The sequence below is a fragment of the Drosophila suzukii genome, chromosome 2L, assembly GCF_043229965.1.
Source record: "Drosophila suzukii chromosome 2L, CBGP_Dsuzu_IsoJpt1.0, whole genome shotgun sequence".
NCBI classification, from domain to species: Eukaryota; Metazoa; Arthropoda; class Insecta; order Diptera; family Drosophilidae; genus Drosophila; species Drosophila suzukii.
The window spans coordinates 12,099,526-12,119,251 of NC_092080.1; the positions used below are offsets into that span (position 1 = coordinate 12,099,526).

General features: G+C 40.7%; 5 protein-coding genes and 1 pseudogene across 11 annotated transcripts; 2 read left to right on the top strand and 4 right to left on the bottom strand.

The window, feature by feature from the left end:
* Positions 1-544: 544 nt before the first annotated feature.
* On the bottom strand, positions 545-1,893 carry LOC108009728 (transforming growth factor beta-1-induced transcript 1 protein pseudogene; annotated as a pseudogene).
* Positions 1,894-4,493: 2,600 nt separating this feature from the next.
* LOC108011926 (uncharacterized) lies at positions 4,494-6,112 on the bottom strand. 3 transcript variants are annotated; one of them, XM_070994412.1, is made up of 2 exons: positions 5,547-5,737; positions 4,494-5,460 (listed from the first exon to the last, which is right to left on the bottom strand). In XM_070994412.1, exon 2 carries the CDS (start codon positions 5,421-5,423, stop codon positions 4,815-4,817), a length of 609 nt encoding a protein of 202 aa, XP_070850513.1. In that variant the 5' UTR covers positions 5,424-5,460; positions 5,547-5,737; the 3' UTR covers positions 4,494-4,814. The 3 variants fall into 3 exon arrangements, with proteins under 3 accessions (XP_070850513.1, XP_070850512.1, XP_065722920.2); XM_070994411.1 differs by adding an exon at positions 5,905-6,112 and having other exon boundaries at positions 4,501-5,622; XM_065866848.2 differs by having other exon boundaries at positions 4,501-5,482.
* A 628-nt stretch (positions 6,113-6,740) lies between these two features.
* Positions 6,741-8,144, top strand: LOC108012798 (uncharacterized). The gene has a single exon (XM_017078235.4). The coding sequence runs from the start codon at positions 7,088-7,090 to the stop codon at positions 8,078-8,080; it is 993 nt and encodes a 330-aa protein (XP_016933724.2). The 5' UTR covers positions 6,741-7,087; the 3' UTR covers positions 8,081-8,144.
* A 309-nt stretch (positions 8,145-8,453) lies between these two features.
* On the bottom strand, positions 8,454-11,235 carry Oscillin (glucosamine-6-phosphate isomerase Oscillin). 5 transcript variants are annotated; one of them, XM_070995980.1, is made up of 7 exons: positions 11,089-11,228; positions 10,705-10,757; positions 10,421-10,555; positions 10,236-10,363; positions 9,500-10,041; positions 9,169-9,224; positions 8,454-8,550 (listed from the first exon to the last, which is right to left on the bottom strand). In XM_070995980.1, exons 3-6 carry the CDS (start codon positions 10,516-10,518, stop codon positions 9,180-9,182), a joined length of 813 nt encoding a protein of 270 aa, XP_070852081.1. In that variant the 5' UTR covers positions 10,519-10,555; positions 10,705-10,757; positions 11,089-11,228; the 3' UTR covers positions 8,454-8,550; positions 9,169-9,179. The 5 variants fall into 5 exon arrangements, with proteins under 5 accessions (XP_070852081.1, XP_070852077.1, XP_016923906.3 ...); XM_070995976.1 differs by having other exon boundaries at positions 9,165-9,224; XM_017068417.4 differs by lacking the exon at positions 9,169-9,224 and having other exon boundaries at positions 10,421-10,528; positions 11,089-11,226.
* A 1,191-nt stretch (positions 11,236-12,426) lies between these two features.
* On the bottom strand, positions 12,427-16,398 carry Lam (Lamin). The gene is made up of 4 exons (XM_036815003.3): positions 16,241-16,398; positions 14,940-15,415; positions 13,840-14,543; positions 12,427-13,777 (listed from the first exon to the last, which is right to left on the bottom strand). Exons 2-4 carry the CDS (start codon positions 15,406-15,408, stop codon positions 13,076-13,078), a joined length of 1,875 nt encoding a protein of 624 aa, XP_036670898.2. The 5' UTR covers positions 15,409-15,415; positions 16,241-16,398; the 3' UTR covers positions 12,427-13,075.
* A 204-nt stretch (positions 16,399-16,602) lies between these two features.
* Hel25E (ATP-dependent RNA helicase 25E) lies at positions 16,603-19,549 on the top strand. The gene is made up of 8 exons (XM_017089932.4): positions 16,603-16,760; positions 16,967-17,221; positions 17,289-17,512; positions 17,701-17,884; positions 17,946-18,064; positions 18,723-18,854; positions 18,923-19,325; positions 19,383-19,549. Exons 2-8 carry the CDS (start codon positions 17,023-17,025, stop codon positions 19,394-19,396), a joined length of 1,275 nt encoding a protein of 424 aa, XP_016945421.1. The 5' UTR covers positions 16,603-16,760; positions 16,967-17,022; the 3' UTR covers positions 19,397-19,549.
* The last annotated feature ends 177 nt before the right edge of the window (positions 19,550-19,726 follow it).

Here is a 19,726-nt window from a genome sequence, read left to right on the forward strand (position 1 = left end):
ACAGCTTCTTGCCATGGGTTTCACAAAATATTTGCTTTATATTGGGAAAGGGTTTTGGTTCGACTTTATCTCTCGGTTATCACTTTGCTTTTATGGGAAATGTGGACCTTGTGCCAATAGTTCTTTGTTTTTGTTTGCCAAAAAGTTCTGAGGCTGCATTCTAATTAAGATTATAATGTTTGCTTGGACTACAGATTTTTGTGAATGAGTAAATATGTAAAATTAATAAATTCATTTTTTTAAATATTCGAGAAATACTTTTATTACTGTCCTTTGATAGGACCCTCATGAGACTTGTTTGATTTTTGACCTACTGCCTGGAAGATATTTTAAAGTCAGGAAAAGTAAACGTGATTTTATAGTTATATAATGAAATGCAGGTCCTTTTTTCCTTTTTAAAGAATGTAAATTATACTGTATACTTTTATTAAAGTTCCTGAAATTGGTATGTTTTACAGCTCGGAGTAAATCATGTGATTATAACTAGCAATTTGTTATAAATGCTAAATTATTGTATGTAATATTCCCGTAATACCCCTCAAAAAACTCTTTCTAGTTCAATTTATTTTAAGTTGTCTTGTATTTGGTAGAGCGTTGTTTTGTTTAGACGGTGTCTTTGCAGTGTGCTTTATAATGCCTCATTCGGTTACAATCATATTGTGTGGAAACGAACGGCTAACTTTGAACAATTTGGTGCCGAGGTGGGGGATACGTGGACATCCTGGAGACATCAGCAGTGGCAGGCGGGGCACACCGGCTTGTCCCCGTCGATGGTAAAGGTCTGTGTGGTGATGGGGTTCTCGCACTTGTTGCAGCGGAAGCAATCGCGATGCCACTTCACATTCATGGCCACTACCGCCGAATCCGTGATGGGTTTCTCGCATTTGGCGCACCTGGCGGCAAAGAGGTCCTCGTAGTCCTGCTTGCAGTAGGCCTTGCCGTCCTTCTCATAAAACGACTGATTGGCCAGCGGCTTCTTGCAGGCCCCGCCGCAACAGAAGCAATTCTCGTGCCAACTCTCGCCCATGGCGCAGATGGTCCGCTCGAGGATCGGTTTCTTGCAGCCGGCACAGGTGTTGGTGTACCGCTCCACGAAGCACTTGTTGCACACCGGCTCTCCGCTCTGGATGTTGAAGGTGGCGTCCACGATCTGCTCCTCGCAGTGGCGGCACAGGAAGTGCTCCGGATGCCACGTCTTGCCCAGCGCGGTGATCATTCGCTTGGTGATGGCCTCTTTGCACTTGTGGCACACAATGTTTTCGGACATCTTGGCTATGGGATTGTTATCTGCGGGGAAAGATGAGATATCTTTTGTTAGTCTAAAGACAGTTTTTGGTGTTCCTGAACTTTTTTAACACTAAAGTTCCGATAGCAGCTTTTTGTAGGACTATCGATACCATAAACATTATTATAAAGTCTTACATAAAATTACATATATGTAAATGTAGCGGACAATGCTAATAATTATTTTCAAACAGAGTTCCTAGATACCCAGTCACTATCGAATACAGACTCTATATGCCCCTAAAAATTGGATCCCAAATATTACCAGTTTTTTCGTCTATTTACTCCTTTCCTTCCTTCTCGCAATGTTTGCCCTTGGCTACCGTTATCTTGCTTCTCTTACGTATCTCCAAAATTTAATGATAATTCCGATTTTCGTTATTCACGTTTCTTTTCTATTCTTTTTTGGAAGGTTCACACAGAATGATAGAACAACAAAAAAAAGAGCAGAACGGATTCGGACAAAATTTACTACTATTTTTTTGGAGAATTTTGATGATTTTTTTTTTAAATATAGAAAACGAAACGAATGAAAACGTATGAATTTAGCAAGACTCAAAAACTGAATGAGATATTCGATGTGAACGCTTGGTATGTTGTCTGACATCTAAAGAACTTAGAATCAACACCTACTAGACTCAAAAACAAATTTGAATTCCATTCCCAGATTACTTGATTTAGGTATGTTAACTTTTTTTAAATTGATTTATAAAATAAATACTTTCTACATGTTGATCTAGTTAGTTTTACTTACTAAGCGTCTGGAACTTATTTTTTCTCATTCTAAACTTAAAACTCCGAGCTCGGATTAGTTTCCTTGATATACAACATAAATATTATTTATTGGTGGTGGTTATTCGTTCTTTCTTAATAATTTATAGTCATTTTTTCTTTGAAACTCAAGCTTTTGAATTAGTCACACCAAAAACCATTACGAAATTGCCTTAAGAATGATGGGTATAGGGGATATCTTCCGCTTCTAAGGGTGACTTCTTTCAAACAAGCGGTCGGCAATTCCTCGAAGGCTCTGCTAAAAATGTTTGCAATTAATGAAATGTGTTTCAAACGTATTTATTAAAAAATTTAATTAAAGCAAAAATGCTAAGGAACTTCCGCTTAGTCGGCAATTAACAGCGGCTACACATGCGTGGAAGTGGCAGGGGAGGCATGGTGGGTGGTGGTGGTGGTCTTCTTCAAAGGGCTCACCCACCCACACAACCCCCAAAAGAGCCATCGTTTTGAGGATCCACTGCGAAAATTGGATACCAAAGGGATTTTACTTATAAATATGAAAATTAGTAAGTAATGCGGGCTGGATATCTTCAATTTCATACATAACTGTTGATTATTTTACAACATTTTTGTTTAGATCATATTAATTCATGAAACAATTCACCTTTCCCTGGAATTACAATTTTATTTAGTAATGTTTTATATTTAGAATATGTATAAGAGGTGTTTCACTTGATTGAGGTCATTTTTCTTTAAATTTATTTAGCTTTAAAGATCCTCATAAATTTAATTAGGGTCCTTTTTCTTTACATTTATTTAACTCTAAAGATCCACAGAAAAGCCAATTCTTTACTTTCATAAAAAAATATATATATTTTGATGGATAGCTATATTAGCTTTATTTTTATTTTTCTTTATGAAATTATTAAATAAATAAATATTTTTACCAAAGTAACAATTTAAATGACAAGAATGGATTTTTTTTAATCTCAAGGACTTTAAGTATATTTGTTTACTTCAAATTAAGATGGAACATATTTTTTTTAAGTAGCACAGACTAATTCTAGTGTCTTAGATAGCTTTTTATTTAATTACTCTATATTTGTTTCAGTGCCTGTGCCACTTCTATTGTTCCCTTTCCGATGGCCGCTTGGTGGAGCACAGCATTGTTTGTGGTCGCCACGCAGTGGGTGGTGCGGAGTCCTGGGTGGAACTGCCGGAAAAACTGGGAGTGGGTCTCCTCGGCGAGAGGACATGTCACAATTTGGTTTGCGCTTTGATGCGTTGCAAGGAATTCGAAATTGCAGCCCCTTTCGGGAGCCATTTGAACGCTTTGCGGACGAGCTAGTTGTGTAAGTCGCAAGGGGAATTTGTGTCAGGCGTCTGTCTGCGTATGCCAAAGTGCGTGCCCAGCTCGAATCCTCATCCTCATCCACATCCTTGTCGTAATCCAGATCCGCATTCCCATTCCCGTAAATAGGTTAGACCACACATAATTATTTTATTAAATACCTAGCATTCGCCGTGTAAATGCGATAATTGCATTTGGCTTTCGCACTTTCTATAATAATTGCTCAAAGTGGCACAACATTTTTTGGCACGTTTCTGGGACAAGTTCAAAGAGTCGAGTTGCTCCTTTGGGGCCACATAAATATATCCTTCAAACTTTCCCGTAATTGCAAACGCAGTTGCATGACCCACAATAATTTATTTCGGCTTCTCGACTGCACTCGGGTGGTTTTTTTCGTGTGAGTAAATTTAATTAGTCGCAAGATTAGATTAGGCCAAGTGGGAAAAAGGGGCCAAAGTGGCCCAAAAAAAGGGGTAACAGTCTATCACAAAACCGTCAGCAGTTGGACAATTTGTCAGAGGAGATTTAGGGGTTGGAGAGTGTGACACACTTGCGGAGATAAACTGTCTGTGGTTTATTGGGTAATTTCGGATTCGGCTTGTAAATTAGACGGGAATTGAGGTTGACTAACATTATGGTAACTAAAAACCAGAAAACTAATAAATATGAAGCAAATTAGAGAGCATTTTTCTAGAAACGCACTCTAATAATCATTTAAAAAACTTTTACCATTGTATTTGTTTAAATATAGCTAAACAATCCAAATAGTTCAATATATATCTTAAAAATAAGTTATTTTAATAAAAACAATAAGTAGGTTTGTATTTTAAAATGGCAGTCGTATTATATAAAATATTCAGAAAATGTTTAACATATTTTAAAGTAATGAATTAGACTATTTTAATAAAGCAAAGAAAACCCAAATGGTATCTCAAAAAAATTAAACTTATCAACAATAATTTTTTTTTTAATTTTACTGAGTATGTAAAAATTACAAACCTGTGTAATACAGACTTCAAAATATGATCATAATTTGTTTGGATACTTTATAATATGTGTTTGTCACTTTAAAAGACTCAGTCAACCCATATATCTTAAAGTATCCTACCTTTTTGACCCCAGAACGGGAACAGGATCAAATAGGGGCAATGACAGGAACGGGAGTCGCAATCAATTACGCGACATTTTAATTATGCATCCAGGGAATGGATACAGGATACGGATACAGGATGCAGGATACAGGGCAAAAAGCTCATTGAACTTTGATTTGGGCCATTTCCGGAGTCCCGTCAAAAGTCAGTTGGTCAAATAGGATTGCAAGTTAATTGTTTATTATAGTAAGTACTATTTTAATGGATATAAAAACAGACTAGGAAATATAAGTATGTACAATTAGAACGAGTGTAACGACTAAATTAACTAAGCTTTAGGAACTATACATATTGGGCTAATCGATGACAATGACCTCTGTCTGGGTATCCTGGGAATCCAGATCCAATTGCTCCTCCGTCTCCAATTGCGGATGCCAGTACTTGACCTTGTTCTTGTTGCTGGGTTTCTTGGAGGAGATCAGGGTGCGACGTTTCAGACGCTTCAGCTTCTTCTTCTCCCGCTTCTTCATCTTCTCCTGGGCGAAGTCCAGAATGGTGCTCCTGAGTTCCAGGCGGTAGTTTTTCAGGTTGCTCAATTCCAGGGCTAGTGGATCAAAAGTGCCGCCTGGAGCACGGTTCTCTTCATCATCCTCGTCCGACAGCATGGCACCGAAATCGGTCCAGGACTCGGTGGTTTCTCCAAGATGCTGTTTCTGTAGCTTTAGCAGCTCCTCGGTGAGCAGGAGCTTTGATGTGGCCCACTTCATCAGCTGATGCTTCTTGCAACCAATTTGCTGGCGATAGCTGTATAAGTGAAATGTCAAATTCGGGACAATTTCCTGGGGTTCCACCTTTTCAGGCTTTCTGATCTCCTGCTCCTTGGGCGCAACGAACGGAGTGGTGGGCGTGGCATTTGTGGCACGTGCCTCTGTGCAGGACACCTTGCGATCCATGACGTTGCCCATGTTGTTGCCGTTGTGAAGACTCGATTCTCTCTGACAGCTGCAATTCCTCATCCCTCAGACTTATATGCCAAAAAGGGTTTACTGCATTATATACGTAGGCTTTTACCTGGCGAGGAGCTTTACCTGCAGTTAAATTAGGGCTGCTTTCTCGTCCCGATTTACAGGCCCAATCGTGCCACTGTTTTATGGCCCAAAACACCTGGCATGGATTAACGAAGTTGACAAAATTCGTTTATTTAAGCCTGCTGCGAGTCACAACAGAAATTAAAACCTTTTGGGAATTGTTCTTATAGACTTCCCCACAAAAGGGAGTTACTGGGTTATTTCCAATTTTCAGTTGCCAGCTAATGAGGCAACCACGGCTTGTAATATTCGTTGGCTTCGCCTTTATTCTTATAGTCCTCTGAGCTTTATGTTTGCGACTAGAATATCAGTCAAGTCAAGTCGTCAAGGTTCTAACAGTTTGACTTATATATCTTACCTGAACTCAATATAATATTTTGATAGACGAATTAGACGGTAGACGATACATTCGTTTGAACAAAATCTTCAACGTGAGACTTGAGTTGCTCAAGTTGTCCTATCCGCTAGACAAATGGAAACTCATGACCTACTGGGATTACTCGTGAATTGGCCATCAGTATTAGCCAACACTTATAGCCTTCTTGACAAATCATTGGGTAGTTTAATTTAATTAAAACAAACCTTTCCCACCATAACTCCAGAACTTATAAAATAAGCTGAAATATAGTACTGTACAATTAAGGTATAGTCTATTTAATCTTATACCTCTTGTCATAATTTATAATAATAGTTTTTGTCATAAACTTATAAAAATGAAATATTACATGTTTTACTTTTGAAAAAATTTAAAATTGGTCACTGCCGTTTGAAAGTTCAACAGAAACTATTTAGGGTCGTTTCACCAATTTAAATTGCATTTTCACCAATTGCAATTCAACAGAAATCGAATACCCAGAGTAATTTTTTAAACGCTTTTATACATCGTTCAACAATTTTAAAAGTAGTTTAAATTTTAAAATATAATCACCTTTATCTTTAAAAATCAAAGATTAGATACCTTGTTTTCAAGACAATTTCAGTACTTTGGTTAAAGTTTAAGGTCCAAAGGGTAGGGATTTCAAATAGACTCTGTCGATAACACATGTTTATAGAAGAGTAATCTTAAAAGGCTATAAAATGCTAATATTATTATCTGAACCATTATTCTATCTCTTAACTTTAGGCTCCACATTTACCTTAGCAGATAACTCATATAAAATAAATCATCATCGCATTATATGCCTATTTATTCAATACGTATATTTATTTATCGATCACAAAACCCAGGTTGTCATCATCTACAAAAATAAAATATCCTAACAGTTCCCTTTAGCTGATTCCCTTGAAGGGAGTTACAAATTGGCAGACAATTCTGAAATCTATTAACGTACTTTACCATCTGTCGCTTTACAGGTATAAATTAAGCCATAGGAATTTCTAAGCTCACTAAAACCCTACCTTTGACCTGCACAAAATGACGGTTGAGGAGGCAGGTCAAAGTACACCAGGGTCCCTCCCACCGGTACAATCTACCTGTCGCACTATATAAGCCCACCAAATCAACCACATAATTATCACTCACATTCCAACTGTCAAACGCCATGGATCACTATCAGCCCCCGAACTCCAAGAAGCTGATGATGTTTCGCACACCCAACGAGGAGGAGGCGCTCAAGAACCAGATCTTCATCTTTAACTCGCCAATTGACTACAAGGACCAGCAGCTGATTGTGTATCAAAAGCCAGGGATCCTCAATGGAGACAAGGACTATGGCTACTGTGTGGTCTACAAGCGGGATCATTATGTGCTGAACAATCCGCCCAACTTCAACAGTCCCACGAAGAGGAGCTTCCTCAACGAGTGCATCCGCCAGTTGTATCTGATGAATGGCATGGGTCACAAGATGTACTGGAGGACCACAAGTGCGATGGCATTAAGTACACCTGGAGAAGTTTGGCACCAGGTGAACAGTTGCCTGCTGCCGGAGAGACTAACGCCTCTCAAGGAAAGCCTCAAGCGGGTGAAGAGGCAGCTCTTCCGGGATCCCAGAGCAGATCGCAAGAATCCAAAACCCCTGAAGGGCAGAGTGTGGGGCACTCAGGTCTTCTGCTTCAAGTCGATGCGTGAGAAGATTGGAAGGAAGTACATCCGCAGGGGCTACCTGACCATTGCCCGTCGGGAGGCCCTGCAGGAGATGATCCGGGAGCACTTGCAACGCGAAATGGTCTGCTCTCCGGCCGTCTGCAATACCGTAATCAGTGCTGGCGATGGAATATTCAATGCGAATGCCAGGGTCATCGGTGACATTTGCAGCTACCACAACAATGCGGCCCGTCATCAGCCCGCCGTGGAGTGCCGTCTTACGGCCGGAGAAGCCCGTCTGCGGAACCACGAGGCATGTCGCCTGACCAACCGGGCCAAGCGACTGGAGGCCTTGTTCATACACGAGCAGGTCCGCCGGGCCGTCCAGAACCACCAGTTCATCCTCGAGGAGTCGGTGCGTTCCATCTACTATGCCAAGGAGCTCTTCCGCCTGATCGAGGACCACGAGGAGTTCGTCTACACGGACAACAAGATACTGGGCAAGATATGATGGCCCTCTCGTGTCTGGCATAGCCACTAATTTCATCCCTAATGTATTTGTAATTATAAGTAATTTTAAATAATAAATATAATAATTAGTATATTAAAGACCGATGCACTTAAAAATTTGGCATTTTAAGCATTACAGGGGGTAAAGCTAAAAAAAAGTATACAGGTTTTGAAATGTTTATAGAAATGGTGTTCTTGGTGAAAATTTAATTATTTTACTCAAAGTCACTGTAAATTCAAAAATATTCGCATTATTGTATGCTTTTCCATATACTTAAAAATATACAAACTCAGTTTCTTTTACAAAACTTTATAAAATTTGAAATACTAACATATAAAAAACGTTTATCGTATAAAAATTTGTTTGATTTTGATTTAAAAACTATACATCAGGGTTTTGATGATGTCGACTGTCTGGGGTTACGTCGTCTTTTGTTGCTCTATCAGCTTGGAATGAACGTCCATAAGGCTCTGTAAATATGTAATGAATGATAAATTAGAACAATTAATAGCTGATGTGTTCTTAGTTATAAAAACATTTATACTATTAAATAATTATTATTTCGACCTTAACTTAAACATTAACTTGAGAGATGCAAAATAAGGAAAATCATATCATTTTTATTAAGATCCTAAAGAAAAATTTATTTTTTCGCTTACATTTAGTTAGGTATAAAAAGTACGGTATTAAAAAACATCGCTTTATTTGTTTCTTAAAATAAGATAACATTGATGTAAATGCATAGATAAACCAAAGCTTATTTTTTTTTTTTATGTTTTCGGTTTTTATAGCTTGGAAGTTTACGACTTTTTGATGGCCTAATTGATTTTTTTGATCACAGAGGAAGTTCCAAATTTCACATTGATGTTCCTTTTTTTAAAGTAATTTCCGTTTTTAAGCCTTTGAAGTTATCCGAGTTTTTGTTGGCATGGCTTGATTCTATTAATCCCAGAGGCTGTTCCAGATATCTCTTTGATAAACCTTCTATAAACAGTTTTTCATAAGACTACGACTTAAAAATAGTTTCGGATACATAAAGTGTGGAGTTTGGTGAAAAAGCAAAACAAGTTCGGAAATACTTTACGCAAAATCCGTGTGTTTAGCCCTCCTGTTGGGAAACTTCGTCTATATCTCTGAGAATGCCCTGCGAAATTGTGGGAATGGCCAGACAGCCAGTCGTTAACAAAGTTCTGTTGTTCTTAAGAATTATACTAAACCATACAATAACAACCATGGAAGCCATTATATTACAAGCATTTAAGTCTAGGCATGCAAGTCCATTATTCTTTTTAACAACCATACAAAAACTACTCCAAGGGTATATTAAGCCAACACCTTCAGAAGCTACTTAAGCACCCAAATTCCAGTTCATCTAAGCCCAGTTTTCTATAAAATCTATGCAATCGAGGGCGGGCATACCTTGAAGTATTTCACGGTCTTTACTCTCAACTCCAATGTGGCATCCTCATCGCAGATCATCAGGGTATTGGCATGCTGCTGGAAGGCACTAACGGTCCACATATGGTTCACGCCCTCCTCGATGGCCTTGTACAAGGCAAACGCCTTGTGAGCTCCTGTGATCAGGATCATTACCTCCTTGGAGTCCATCACAGTGCCAACGCCCACGGTTAAAGCCTGTTTGGGCACCTTGCTCATATCGTTTTCAAAGAAACGGGCATTCGCTTCCAGCGTATCCTGCGCCAAAGTTTTCACCCGGGTCCTTGAGACCAACGAGGATCCCGGTTCATTGAAGGCAATATGCCCATCGGGTCCAATGCCACCGATGAACAGTTCTACTCCTCCAGCCTCGCGGATCTGATCTTCAAACTTATTACACTCGGCTACCAGATCGGCTGCATTACCATCCAAAATGTGCACATTTTTAGGCTCAATATCGATGTGCTTGAAGAAATTGTGCCACATGAAGTAGTGATAGCTTTCGTGGTGATCCCTGGGCAGACCTTCAAAGTTTAAAAAGATTTTATTATAAATCAATCCAAGTAAAAGCATTCTAAAATCAAGACAACCATGGTCACTTCTAAGAGTATCTTTCTTGAAGTGCTTATATTCAGATTATACTAATTAAAGTTGCCAAAAGATATTCCTGATTTTAAAGAGCTTTTTGTGGGTACATTAATTTAAAGCTACGACTCACCCACATACTCATCCATATTAAAGGTTTTCACATACTGGAAGGATACCTTGCCCTGTTTGTGAAACTCAATCAGTTCTTTGTACATTCCTAGGGGAGTCGATCCCGTTGGCAGGCCCAACACAAAGTATCTGAAAAGTAGTAAATGTTAATAAAAGTAAAATATATTTTATATGTAAATGCTTTACCTATCGGCACTTGGCTGGAAGTCATTTATCCGTTTCATCACATATTTGGCCGCCCACTTGCCAACGGAATCGCTTGTCTCCAATATCACCAGTCTCATTTTTGTTTATCTGAAAGCGTTTTCAGAATATAAATCACTTAAAATAGAGAAGGAATAATAAACAAATAAAACAATAAGAAAATGGGAAGTGATTAAATAAATATTAGATGAAGTTGGATTAAAATTTAAAGAAAAGGCTTAATATATTAAACTGTATTGTATTTTAGTACTGAATTTCACCCGTACCTTTTAACGAATAACTGGATAACAGTTGTGAAGAAAGAAAAGCAATGGGTGTTCTAAAATGGAAAACAAAGGCCTTATCGCTTTAGAACAGTGACAATGCAAACGTATGTTGGCACTGCCAAGGATTAAGATTAGATGTTGATATTGTAGGATAAGATACAAGAGTAATTCCTCCCATTCAATTTTTGTTTTTCGTGTATATTTGCAGGGTACTCAGTGATATTCGCTTGTTTATTGTCATACTCGACTGATAAGCAGCAAAAACATACTTGGCAATTATTGACAATTAACCCATTTATGGCGTTGTCCCCACGGGAAACACTTTCGTTCTCACTTGGCAACACGAATCGTACTTGAATCTATTCATAATGCTTGGCTACTCACCTTCAAAGCACGCGAAAGCAAACAGCTGCTTACTTATTATTATTATTATATATTACTTTTATTGCTCGCACTTGCGATTTTGGGAGTGTCGCTTATTTCCAATTTGAGCTGCGAACTGAGACTGTTCAATTGTTCAATTCGAACGGCAATTTATGCAGCGATTAGCTCGAGTTTGAGTTCGTACTTGCGGTTGCGGTTGAAATACTCTCTTCGGCTGATAAAGAGAATGTACATGTGGTAATCGCAAATGCAGTTGGCAACCTTGAGATACTTTTTGCTATCGTTATCGCCGGTCGAACGGTCAGGGTTTAGTGGTTAGCTTCTACGCTCTGCATTTTCCAGTTGAATGAACTTCTACCTCGCATCTTTCGCTCTTGAGTGTTCTATCGATATTGTGGATACTTTTGTATCTCTCAGTTTAATGAACTCCCACTACAAGCCGCATCTTTCGCTCTTGAGTGGGTTTGTTATGCATCTGAAACTCCCTTTCCGCATTTGTATCTTTGGCGCTCTTGAGTGGTTTATCGGACAGAGTTGACACCTTGTTCGAAGTAGAAAACAAACAGGAGCTGAAAGTCCGGTTAAATTTTCCACTTCTTGCGCACCTCGAAATTCACTCAAATCTCTCGCACTTAAAAGTAACTCAAAATTTAAAAAATTTGAGCATTGCCCGCATTGCACATGTTCATATGTATGTATGTACTGACGCAGAAAAAATTAAATATCTAAAAATAACTCAAGGCGGCGAATGGATATGTGAAACAAACGAGGAAAAAGGGCCACCAGGCGGCGAAAGTGAAATGTATACCCTACAAACCCAAAGTTCTACAAAGCATATTGGTTTTGACAAGAATATTAAATGAACAATTAAAGCAAATTATTTTTTTTAATTTAATATTATTTCGCTCTCACAAATTGAAAACTTTATTTATTCGATTTTTTTATTAAACATGGTTTCTTTATTTTTATTATCAATTTATTTGCAATTACATACATAAACGTAGATGTACTTAAAATTTAGTGTTCATCAGTTTCTTTTAAATAGTTTGAGTGGGCGTTGAATTTGTTTGGCCGGCGTAAAACGCGACCACGCCCACTCATAAAAAAGCGACGGATCGCTGAGCCGCTATATGTTCTCTTTTTTTATAATTGTTGTACATTCTTCTTCTCGCTGTAGTTGCTGTTGTTATTGTTGCTTGTCCGGTGAAATTTTTGCAGGAAGCTCAAGAACCGGTTTGATTCGGGAGAAAGCGGTTTTTTTGGGGATGGGGATCGTAAACCCTATGGCCATGGCTAAAAAAGATATATTGCTGGCTTCTTGTCATTTCCGTAGGCGTGTTTCTATGTATAATGTATATTGTATTTTATGCTGATTGTACAAAAAATACTTAAATAAATATGTCTGTTGTCAGGAGCATCTTTTAGTTAATCCTCTTGACCTGTATTTTTAAATTCCCTTTCATTTGCTCGTTGTTTTTGTAGTTTATGGTTAGTTAATCTTGGATATTGCTTAAGAACTATTTACTCATAGAGAGAGAGGGTGCGCAAGTACATCGAAAATATTGTTTTCTTGCAATATTTTCGAAGTTCTTGGCGTCACAAATACAAAAGGTGAAAGTGCTATGTAAATTCTATGTGGCATAGATGAAATTCAAGACTCCAGTTTATGCCAAATAAAGATTACAATAGTTTGCTTACGCGAAAACATAAAACGTGAAAATTACGTTGTCAATGGAACAATAAACTATAGTTTCATACAAAGTTAGAGAAGATTTTGAAGAAAAACGAAACGTAAATTAACTGAAATCTGCTTAAGTAAATCTACACAAATGATTTTTGATTAAATTACTGGCCTTGTGGCCAACAAAAATAACTTATCTGATTATTAATTTTCTGTACCTCTGCGTTTTTGTGGGTTCTTGTTATACTTTCCGCTTGTTGTTAATTTGTCTGGTTCAGAAAAAAGTTTGTGTTTTTGTGTGTGATATTACATAATGGCGCACTTTTCGCCGGTCTGCTGGGGATCACCCTGCTGATGGTACAGCTGCTCGTTGCCATCAACGGCGCTCACGCTGCGCCGGCGACTCAGACGGGAGGAGGATGTGTGTTGGGACACCACGCGCTTGATGCGATCCAGATTGGCAACAGCCTCGCCCTCGGCGTTCAACAGAATCGTCCTGGTGTTGTCGGCGGCGACCCACTTCTGCGACTTCATCACCAGACTTGACGGCGGCTCGTGCGAGGCCTTGGTGTCTGCCGACCAAACGGTCACTAAGCCATTCGGTTCGATCTTCACAGAGCGGTGGAACTTGTATGTGGTCGATGGACCGCCCTCGTTAATCAGACGCTGCAGCTGCCAGCCACCGATGGACACCTCGTCACTGCCCTTGTTGTACAGCTTCACAAACTTGCCCTCGGGATCGATCTCCTTGATCTCCACGTTGCCCTTGGCACTGGCCGACACATAGTAGTCGGACACGCTGCGATCTTCAGACTCCTCGACCACAGCGCGCTTGCGCTTCATGGCGCCGGAGGGCGTGCGACGTGAGGGCGTGGCACGGGTGGAGGTGCGCAGCGACTGGCTGAAAGACTGCACGGTGGCAGTGTTGGAGGCTGGGGCGATATTCAAGCGAGCCTCCTCGCCGACCAGCAGCTTGTCGTAGGCAGCGATTTCTAAATCCAGGGAGACCTTGAAACAAAGAAGATTTCAGTACAAATATAACCAAGTAATAAAAAAAGGTTTGAATCTACCTTGATGTCCATCAGGTCCTGGTACTCCTGCAATTGCTGCGTCATCTCTTCGCGCAGTCTGATGAGCTCCTTCTCGAGATGGGCCACCTCCTGGCCATGGCGCTCGCGATCGTTGTCCAACTGCTGCTCCAGCTCGCGTATGCGTACATTAAGTATGGCATTGGTCTGCTCTAGATCATTGATCTTGGCATTTAGACCGTCGATACGGACGCGAGTAGAACGCAACTCTTCGATTGACTTGTGCGTCGAATTTGATGTGCGTGCAGCGGCCTCTTGCAGGCGACGGATCTTGTCCTCGTACAGCGATTCGATGTCATCGCGATTAATGCGCATCTGCTCCTCGTACTGGGCGCGCAATTCCTGTAGCGACTGCTTGAGCTTAGCATCGTACTCGGAGCTGAGGCGTCCGTCGATCTCGCTGTACTCCGTTTGGCGGATTCGGCGCGACTCGTTGATCTCCTGCGAGTGGATTTGATCCTTGAAAGAGAGTTCCTCGCGCAGACTCTGGATGGTGTTCTCCAGATCAACGCGCGATAGTGTCTCCGCCTCCAGGTTCTTACGTGTCTCGTCTAACTGCTTTCGTAGACGTTCCAACTCCTTGACTGCTTCGTTCAGTTCGTCGGTAACTTTCTTGCGGTCAGCATTGGCCTGGTTGAATTTATTGCCCAGCTCGTTGGCACGCGACTCGAACATACGGGCATTGCCTGCAGGGTAGAAAAATCAATCAATCAATATGGGCTCCTGTTTAAATTGGAGGCAAAATAGGGTGGATTTGATCACTGCCACTGAAGATCACTGGGGTTGAAAGTAGTCTAAGATATTCATCAGAAATGGTTTGAAATACCAGTTTGGGAATAACAAAATGTACTACGCCTTTGAAACGTGTTATTTTTTATGTTATGAATCAAAACTAATGATATCATATTTAGGAATAATTTTTAGTTATTGTTATTAAGTGATAATGTGTTTCCATCTTGCTTTTACTATAGATCTGATATTTAAGATCAGTTTAATTTATAGGTCTAACTTTGTTTTAATGATGTGGTATGATATTAATATGATATGCAACTGGTTTTTTAGCCCGCACCCGGATCACTCACCCTCAGCGGTGCTACACTCCTTTGTTTTCTTGTCCAGCCGGCACTTCAGCTCCTCGGTCTCCTCCCAAAGACGCTTGATGTCGATCTCGCCACGGGCACGATCCCGTGCCGTCTCATCCAGAAGACGGCGCGTCTCCAGCAGCTCAGCCTCGAAAATGTTCTTTATGTTGGTGGTCTCGCGGGTGACCGTGTCCCTGGTGGTCTGCACCTCGATGCTGAGGCGGGAGTTCTCCGTCTCCAGGTTGCGCACTCGGTCGATGTAGGTGGCCAAGCGGTCGTTTAAGTTCTGCAGTTCCACCTTCTCGGCCACGCGGGAGTGGCGGGTGGGGCTCAGGGGGCTGGAGGCCGTCTGCGAGTGGCTGGGCGGCTGCTGATGGTGCTGCTGGGGTCCCGCCGACGGGGCTCGCGGGGTGGAGGTGCTGCCGGGCTGCGGCGTGGCGGTGCCAGCACGTCGGGATTTGCTCGACATGTTCACGCTACAAAACAGATAAATGTACAGAACAAACACGTGAGATTTTGGTGGCTATGACCCACTTAAGAAAGCACAGAAAAAAATTATAATAACTAGATTCTTACATTTCTAATATATTTTAAAAAGGTTAATTACTATAAGCTAACACGGGATTCAAGTAAAATAATTGATCTTTGAATTTAATATTTTTGTTGCTTCTCTGTTTTAAACAAACTGCCACATACGACAAATATTTACTTCTTTAATGACTTTATTGTTTCAGCCTACTCTTATTTATTTTAAAGCACAACTCTTATATTTTGTTTTTTTTTTTTTCTTTCTGTGTGGGTTATGTTATTTTTGCGCCCTGATAAAATTCCAAACAGAAAACGAAAACGAAAGAGGGGAAACGCACAAAACGCTCAAAAACAGAAGCTAAACGAGTTTCTCACGCGATTTTCTCTATCTCTCTCTCCCGCTGTCACTCACAAACACACACGTACGCCACTTTTCACTCAAGCGACTGTACTAAAGCGGACGAGGAGAAAAAAGTGAGTTTGTCGGCGTTTGTTTATGGGCGTGGGGCCAAAAGGCGGGGCTAATACGAATTTAATCAATCGCACCACTTTACTAATCCGGGCGACTCACTTTAACCGATTTGATAAGCTCGCGGAAGTTGCACAATATGGCGGTTTTAATTCAATATTTGCGGCATTTTCACACAGCTGCAGGCAGGGGGGTTGATTCGATTTCGTGCAAACTCCACCGCCACTTTTCATCTTCGTTTATTTGGTCATTTCGCCTTGTTTTCCACAATCTCTAATTGTTTATGGGCAGCTACGCAACTCACCTGGTGATTTGTAACGAACGCAAGAAGCACAAATAGGAAAATTAAATAATTTTTCTGCTACAAAACGCGGCGTCGCTGAAACTTGTAATCGAATCGAGATTGTTGCGATGGCTTTAGAGATGGCCCTTCGTTAGTATAAATCGATAACCTTTATGCCTGGGTGGTGTGACCACATTGCCCTTAGATTTGTTACTAAATAATGACTTTGTTACCAAGTTCTTAGTTTTTTTTTACAAATTTGAAAATGTAGAAATCAACTTTTTACTTTAGTTACCATATTTATTACTTTATTTAAGATCGTTTCACTACTCTCGTTCTTTTAAGCTACCATCAAAATTTTCTGGCTATTATTATCTGTTTTCCACTGCTAGCCCGGCAATTATCGATAATAAGTCGAATATTCTCCCAACTCTTCGGTCACATTGCTCTGTTTTTTCTCGGCTCTGCGTCACGTTAAAGTTTTTTAATTGTAAATTTCGCTTTAATAGTTGTATTTTAAAGTGAAAAACGTGCACAAAAGGTAAGTTTGCCTTGCGAAACTCCACTGCAGTTGATAGATCGAACGCTTGCAATGGGTATTTCGTTATATTTTGAAATACATGTAATGCGGTGCGGTGAAAAAACAAGATGGCGGAGGGTACGCCGGCACCGGTTCCGCAAAAAAAAGCGGCATTTTCATTTACAAACACATGTAACTTACAAAATCCCACGCGTTTTCCTCCACAGCCCTCCGATTCGTCCTTATAGCCAAGGCCTAGATAAAAAGAAAACAAACCGCAAAAATGGCCGATAATGACGATCTTTTGGACTACGAGGATGAGGAGCAGACCGAGACCACTGCGGTTGAGAACCAGGAGGCACCCAAAAAGGATGTCAAGGGAACCTACGTGTCTATTCACAGTTCCGGATTCCGCGATTTCCTCCTGAAACCGGAGATCCTTAGGGCCATCGTGGACTGCGGCTTCGAGCATCCCTCGGAGGGTGAGTACCATTAACCGCCACCCTGCAGCAAAGGTACAGTCTCTAACTATCCATACCTGTCTTGCAGTTCAGCACGAGTGCATTCCGCAGGCCGTTCTGGGCATGGACATCCTCTGCCAGGCCAAGTCCGGTATGGGCAAAACTGCCGTCTTCGTTCTGGCCACGCTCCAGCAGCTGGAGCCATCGGACAACAACACCTGCCACGTCCTGGTCATGTGCCACACCCGAGAGCTGGCCTTCCAGATCAGCAAGGAGTATGAGCGCTTCTCGAAGTACATGCCCACAGTCAAGGTGCGTTTACTATGTGTAATCTAAGTTTTAAGCGTATCCCTATATTATCGACCTATTAGGAATTATAGCTGATTTTGCAGATAATTGGTCGTCGGTATTTAGGTCAAAATTCTAGTTTATTCATCATTACACGAGATAATGTTATGAAGTATATTAAGACCTGACCTAATAAATTGTGTTTTTTCTAGGTGGCCGTGTTCTTTGGTGGACTCGCTATTCAGAAGGACGAGGAGACCCTCAAGAGCGGAACCCCCCACATTGTGGTGGGCACCCCTGGCCGAATTCTGGCCTTGATTCGCAACAAGAAACTGAACCTGAAGCATTTAAAACACTTTGTTCTAGACGAGTGCGACAAGATGCTGGAGCAGCTGGGTAAGCTAAACATGTCACCAAATCTAATGAATCCTTACTTATAATAAAATCCGCCTTTCAGATATGCGTCGTGACGTTCAAGAGATTTTCCGTAGCACGCCGCACGGCAAACAAGTGATGATGTTCTCTGCCACATTGAGCAAGGACATTCGTCCCGTTTGCAAAAAGTTCATGCAAGATGTAAATATCAACGTGTTCATAACCAAAATGCTCGTACTTCTCCACCTCGCATCCACCGCTATCACGACAATTAGTTATTATTTTGTTAACGCCACCCGATATCGAATTCTCGATCTCGATCCCCCATATAAGCCAACCACCATCTTGCAAATGGTTAAACGCGTAAAGCCAAACGTCCAGCGCTCTGTGAGCATAACTCGAATCGAAAAAATTAGTTGATAACTGCCAGACACCATTTTCTAAATGGTTAAACGCGTGAAAAGCAACCGTAAAGAAAGCATAAACAACCAGTAACCGCTGAACCAATCAATTAAAATCCCACTGATTTAACAAACCGACGATAGGAAAATGCAAAACCCAAATAAAACTACGTAAAACAGCAAAACACGCCGACTGGCCGATGAGACAAGGTGAATCCAAAGCGAATGCGATGCGATATGCCGCTCATCTGTAATCCGCACACTTCTCAGAGCGATCGTCGATCCTCGGGAGCAGTTCAGAGTCTAGTTGATGAGATGTGGTGGTAGCGTGGCCGTATGTAGAAAATTCTAAGCATATTGTTGTATGTTCCGAGGCGAGCCTAGTCTTAGTACGATTTCCGTTTACCCCTTTTAATTGTTTCCTTTAAAATGCGCCACATTCTTTTTCCGAAATCTAGCCTATGGAGGTCTACGTCGACGATGAGGCCAAGCTGACGCTGCACGGACTGCAGCAGCACTACGTCAACCTGAAGGAGAACGAGAAGAACAAGAAGCTGTTCGAACTGCTCGACGTGCTCGAGTTCAATCAGGTAACTAACCTTAGGCTTAACTATTTAATTCTTACAAACTTTTTTATTAAAACTAACTCATTTTTCAGGTGGTAATCTTTGTGAAATCCGTACAACGTTGCGTGGCTTTGTCCCAATTGCTGACGGAACAAAATTTCCCCGCTATCGGCATCCATCGTGGCATGACCCAGGAGGAGCGTCTGAACCGCTACCAGCAGTTTAAGGATTTCCAGAAGCGCATTTTGGTGGCCACCAACCTCTTTGGTCGTGGCATGGACATTGAGCGAGTGAACATTGTGTTCAACTACGATATGCCCGAGGATTCCGACACCTACTTGCATCGCGTGGCCCGTGCTGGTCGCTTCGGTACCAAGGGATTGGCCATTACCTTTGTTTCGGACGAGAACGATGCCAAGATACTTAACGAAGTACAGGATCGTTTCGATGTGAACATCAGCGAACTGCCGGAGGAGATTGATCTGTCCACATATAGTAAGTTGCAGAATACTTCTCCTATCCAACTCAATACTAATTGGTTTTCTTTTCCAGTTGAGGGACGCTAGAGCTCGAAAGTGCATGATAATCAGAACAGAACATTACTGCGTAAGACTAAAATGCACTTCGAATAGATACAAACTAAAACCTTTTATAAAACTCTACATTATAACTAAATAAAAATTATTCAGACAATGTGTTGACGTACAAAAGTGGAAAAACTTGTAAGGCATTTATTTTGGGATTGGAAATGAAAGGATAATGACTTGATTTCAATTTAAATTCCCAATTGCCCTACATTTAAATTTCTGTTTAAGCGAAATGATTAATTTTTCTTTTAAATATTTACATTGATAGAGTAAATGGTTTAGTTGATTTCCTTTTGGAACTTTTAGAAA

Bases quoted from the DNA above. Each gene is read 5' to 3' on its own strand.
- LOC108011926 (XM_070994411.1), bottom strand. From the start codon at position 5,474: ATGAGGAATTGCAGCTGTCAGAGAGAATCGAGTCTTCACAACGGCAAC.
- LOC108012798 (XM_017078235.4), top strand. From the start codon at position 7,088: ATGGATCACTATCAGCCCCCGAACTCCAAGAAGCTGATGATGTTTCGC.
- Oscillin (XM_017068424.4), bottom strand. From the start codon at position 10,518: ATGAGACTGGTGATATTGGAGACAAGCGATTCCGTTGGCAAGTGGGCG. The intron at 10,042-10,235 runs GTGAGTCGTAGC...TAAACTTTGAAG, and splicing joins TAATATGGATGAGTATGTGG to GTCTGCCCAGGGATCACCAC. The intron at 8,551-9,499 runs GTATGCCCGCCC...ACATATTTACAG, and splicing joins AGACCGTGAAATACTTCAAG to AGCCTTATGGACGTTCATTC.
- Lam (XM_036815003.3), bottom strand. From the start codon at position 15,408: ATGTCGAGCAAATCCCGACGTGCTGGCACCGCCACGCCGCAGCCCGGC. The intron at 14,544-14,939 runs GTGAGTGATCCG...TCTACCCTGCAG, and splicing joins GGAGTGTAGCACCGCTGAGG to GCAATGCCCGTATGTTCGAG. The intron at 13,778-13,839 runs GTAGATTCAAAC...CTTTGTTTCAAG, and splicing joins AGGACCTGATGGACATCAAG to GTCTCCCTGGATTTAGAAAT.
- Hel25E (XM_017089932.4), top strand. From the start codon at position 17,023: ATGGCCGATAATGACGATCTTTTGGACTACGAGGATGAGGAGCAGACC. The intron at 17,222-17,288 runs GTGAGTACCATT...CCTGTCTTGCAG, and splicing joins CTTCGAGCATCCCTCGGAGG to TTCAGCACGAGTGCATTCCG. The intron at 18,855-18,922 runs GTAACTAACCTT...CTCATTTTTCAG, and splicing joins ACGTGCTCGAGTTCAATCAG to GTGGTAATCTTTGTGAAATC.